The 4,405-nt window shown below is 42.3% G+C and overlaps 1 protein-coding gene across 1 annotated transcript; it reads left to right on the top strand.

The window, feature by feature from the left end:
- The first annotated feature begins 389 nt into the window (after positions 1 to 389).
- Positions 390 to 2,100, top strand: LOC140800665 (AT-hook motif nuclear-localized protein 26-like). The gene has a single exon (XM_073155434.1). The coding sequence runs from the start codon at positions 975 to 977 to the stop codon at positions 1,851 to 1,853; it is 879 nt and encodes a 292-aa protein (XP_073011535.1). The 5' UTR covers positions 390 to 974; the 3' UTR covers positions 1,854 to 2,100.
- The last annotated feature ends 2,305 nt before the right edge of the window (positions 2,101 to 4,405 follow it).

The raw sequence follows: 4,405 nt of genomic DNA, 5'->3' as shown, positions 1-4,405 counted from the left end.
CGGGACGGACGGCTAATGACCCGCCACGTGTCCGGTTGCAAGATGGTGGGACCCAGGTAATTCATGGACCCCTCCTCCCCGAGATCCGAGCCCCCCCCACGACAACGCCTGACCGAGACCCACATGCATCCGAGCTTTGACCTAATTACGTAAAAGCCCCTCGGGTTTTCAACAAACTGCGATGATGTCAACCAAGACGACATGCTAAGCACGCTGTGTCGTTCGTTGACGGGCTTTTGGGTAGTGGTAGTGTTGTAATAATCTTGAAAAACGAGGACAGGGCAACATGTAAAGCTAACACATGGATAATATAGGAAGAAGCCGTGGTCACAAGAAAGAAACCCATAAAGCCTGGAGGTAGACTAGGAAGAGATATTTGGCTTATACCAATGAAATAGAGCGACAGAGAAAGTAAAGAAAGGGTGCAACAACGAAAGGATAGTGAAAAGAGTCTTGTATAAAGACAAGGAGAGTGAGAACATGGGGGGTGGGTATTGGGAAGGAAGAAAAAGAGAGAGAAGGGGGTTGAGATTTTAGTGAGGGGCCCATCCACCGCCCATATGCACGCTGTCTAGACGTCCAGACCAAACCAAACGGCATCATCATCCTCATCATCCATTAGCCCTTCTCTCTCTCTCTCTCTCTCTCTCTCTCTCTCTCTCTCTCTCCTTTGACCTACCCGTAGCTCTAACCTTGTCCTAAGGGACACCTCCTAAACTCCACCCAAATAATTAGATTCGCATATCCGAAGGGAAGAATGCGTAGTGAGGAGACGGCGAGGTCTCGTTGGGAATTCGGTGGGCGATGAGGAGTTTGCAGTAGTGTTCGTGTCTGAGCAAGCAAGAGATCTAGAGGAAATTTTCCATTTCGGGAGATAATTTTTCCTTTTCTTCTTTTGCACTGTTTCATTCCTAGGTTTCAGATCGCCCAGTTCTGATCAATTAGCAAATTGAAGGTACAAGATATATATATATATGGATCCATTAACAGCATCATCTCACGGCCACCACCTCCCCCCGCCCTTCCACACCCGAGACTTTCATCACCTCCAACAACTCCATCAGCAGCAGCAGCCGAAATTCGAAGAAGAGCACGGCCTCCTCAACCGCGGGACGAAGCGAGAGCTCGACGATGACAACAGCAACAACTCCAACAGCAACGAGAACAAAGATCTCTCTTCCAATCCGCAGACCGGAGGTGGAGAGGGCGAGATCACCCGCCGTCCACGCGGCCGCCCCGCCGGGTCGAAGAACAAGCCGAAGCCACCGATCATCATCACTCGCGACAGTGCTAACGCCCTTCGCTCCCACGTGATGGAGATCGCCAGCGGCTGCGACATCGCTGACAGCGTGGCCGCCTTCGCCCGCCGCCGCCAGCGCGGGGTCTGTGTTCTCAGCGGCACCGGCACCGTGGACAACGTCACACTCCGACAGCCCGCCACCACCAGCGGCGTCGTCGCGCTCCACGGCCGGTTCGAGATCTTATCCCTGTCCGGATCGTTCCTGCCGCCGCCCGCTCCGCCAGCGGCAACAGGGCTCACAATATACTTGTCGGGCGGGCAGGGGCAGGTCGTCGGTGGAAGCGTCGTCGGGGCGTTGATCGCGTCGGGGCCGGTGGTTATAATGGCGGCGTCGTTCGGGAACGCGGCGTACGAGAGGCTTCCGCTCGAAGAAGACGAGTCAATGCCAGTGCAAGCATCTCTTGGGTCTTCTGGAATCATGGAAGGCTCATCTCCACAACAGCAGCAGCTACTTCCTGATCTTCACAACCTTCCTCCGAGTCTCATCAACAACGTTCAACTTTCCACCGACGCATACGGCTGGGCTACTGGCGGTGGCCATCCGCCGTATTAAGTTCAAGATTAGAAGAAAATTCTGGAAGTAGGGAAACTTGGCTTGATTCTATATTTTTCTTTTTTCCTTTTCTCATGTTATTTCCTGTAGTCTTTGCTTTTGGTTGATGTAGGATGATCAGTATGTCTCTCTGGAATATTGAAGAAGCATGTACAAAACCGATCTATGCTATTCTTGGTAGTTCCACTGTGATAAAATGTTAATGGAGTTTGCGGAATTAAACATGAGGGAGATTTTATACTATAAATTAATTCTTCAGATCTGGTACATTTTATGTTCTGGTCCATCCATCTACCTTTGAATTAAGTACTGTAAGTACTTCAGTTTTCAGTTCTTTATCATGGTCTAACTGGAGTTGGTCGGGGAAGTAGAAGAGTTAGTGGTTCATTGATGGGTTTCGTATGGTCAGAAGTGGGAAGCTTGAGTCTGGTAAGGCCATGCAAAGGTATGGGTTTGCTTGCTGTGTAAACGAGGCTGTCTCACACGTGCACCGTTCTGTAGGATTAGCTCCTTTTCGAGGCAAACAAGGCAACAACTAAGACAGAGACACGGCGTTAAAGTTTCTCTTCTTGTGAGCTGAGGGATAAGGTGCAGAGAAGAGAGAGAGAGAGAGAGAGAGAGAGAGAGAGAGAGAGAGAGAGAGTTTACTGTGCTTCTCTTACACACTCGTCTGTTTCTTAGTTAATGAAGACATCTGTCTAACCATATTTAAAATTCTTCGATAACTCTTTCGCCGTTTTAAATCTGGTGGACTAGGAGTTGGAAACTTGGGCATAGATCCATCTTCAAGTTTTACATGTTCCATTTGAAATTGTTCAGTATCTTGTCGATATCTTTAGTTATGTTTCGTTAAATATAATGTTCTTAGACTATGAAAGAAATTAACAAAAGGATGAAAATGGTCGGAAAAATTGTTCTGCATGTCTCTATTCATGACAAACTCTTCACAACTTTCTTCTTTTAGAGTAAGTGAACTAATGGTATCCTAGATAGACTATAAGCCACTGCCATAAAAGAGTTCTTGTTCCGAATTCCAACCTGATATTTCTAAAATATTTTACTCTTTGTATATTTTCCCAGAATTAACTAGATATGTTATAAATGCTCCAAAATAATTTAGGTTCATTGCTACTTCGCCTTATCTCTTTCGCATTCATATTAAAAAAAGTTTGTTACAAATTTTGTGCTTCCATGAATCATCAATTTTTCTTTTTTTTTAGCCTTAAAACTTGAATTCATGAAATTGACTTCTGAAAATTTTCTTACTGGTTGTATTGCTTGTGTTCCTCTCTTTTGATCTATTAATTTTCATTTAAGATACAAGTTCAGAGTGTCTCTATAATTAAACTTTTATTTGTATGGTTTAACTCTCTCAAGATTTTGATCTATATATAATAATTTTCTGTTCAAAGATAATGGTGAAAGTAATTTTTCATCAAAACCATTAAAACTTATGATCCGTCCCTTTTCTTCTTTCTTTTTCGAAGAATTTCAATGTCTTAAATACAAAAGTGAGAGAGATTTGAGATGAAAGAAGTATAAGACATTTACCTTTAAATTTTTTTATTGATTGTTCTATGTCAAGGGGATATCTTTTTATCTTAAATATTGTAATGTCTGTCGGCTGTTTCATATAACTGACCAGAACTTCAAGATTAAGTGATGCAAATAAGTTTAGGGAAGCACTTTGAATTTTACTCTAGCTAGATGACAATGTGATGTTTGAAAATATGAGAATGTAATAGACAACTAAGGCAAGGAAGAAAAGGTGGAATAATTTGTTAGTTTTTTGGCCCAATTCAAGCTGGTGTTTGAAGTGCGTTCGAATGCTTGGAAATTGTTTGCATCAAAGACTTGTAAAAAGGCATCTGAATGTACTTGGGTAGCACGGACTTTCCTTTTCGTAAGTCAATTAAAAATACCTTATGATGGATTTTAGGGTTAAGAGAGAGAAATGAAAGCAAAGGGTTTTGTAGCAATAGAAGCAGGCTTTTAAGAGAGCATTCATCTATTTTATGTGGAAGAAATTGAAGAGTTGGAAACCCTTTGTATTTATATCTCTAGTAGATTGAAGATTTGGAAATATTGTATTTGCATCCCCACTAGTAGATAAAACATTTGCATCACCTGTGGATATAGGCACATTGGTGAACCATGTAAATCTCGTCTCTCATTTTCTCTTCTTTGTAGTTTGCATAGTTGTCTTGGGTGACTAGAAATTTTTAATATCTAGCATCTTAATTGTGAATTTTCCTTCAATATTGGTATTAGCTTTGCCAATATTTGGTTTACCCTAATCTATTGTTATTTTATTTGTTCTTGTTCTGGGTGTTTGGGAATCACTTCTAGTGCCCACCACCCTATTAAATTATTTGCATAATAAATAGTATTAGAGCCGAAGGTTCAGACTTAGGCTTTTGGATTTGGGGATAGCATTGGATTTGGTGTATTGATTTGCAAAAATTTTGGGATCATCCAAATAAAAAAACATTGAAGTAGAGAAGTTTGATGGAACTAATATTTTTGGGATGTGGTAATATGAAGTAATAGAT

The sequence above is a fragment of the Typha latifolia genome, chromosome 14, assembly GCF_019914945.1.
Source record: "Typha latifolia isolate L0001 chromosome 14, TyphaL0001v2, whole genome shotgun sequence".
Taxonomy (NCBI): Eukaryota; Viridiplantae; Streptophyta; class Magnoliopsida; order Poales; family Typhaceae; genus Typha; species Typha latifolia.
Note: the sequence above shows the minus strand (reverse complement) of the source record. Positions and strands in the feature narration are given on the sequence as shown.

Coding starts and splice junctions, on each gene's coding strand:
- LOC140800665 (XM_073155434.1), top strand. CDS start 975: ATGGATCCATTAACAGCATCATCTCACGGCCACCACCTCCCCCCGCCC.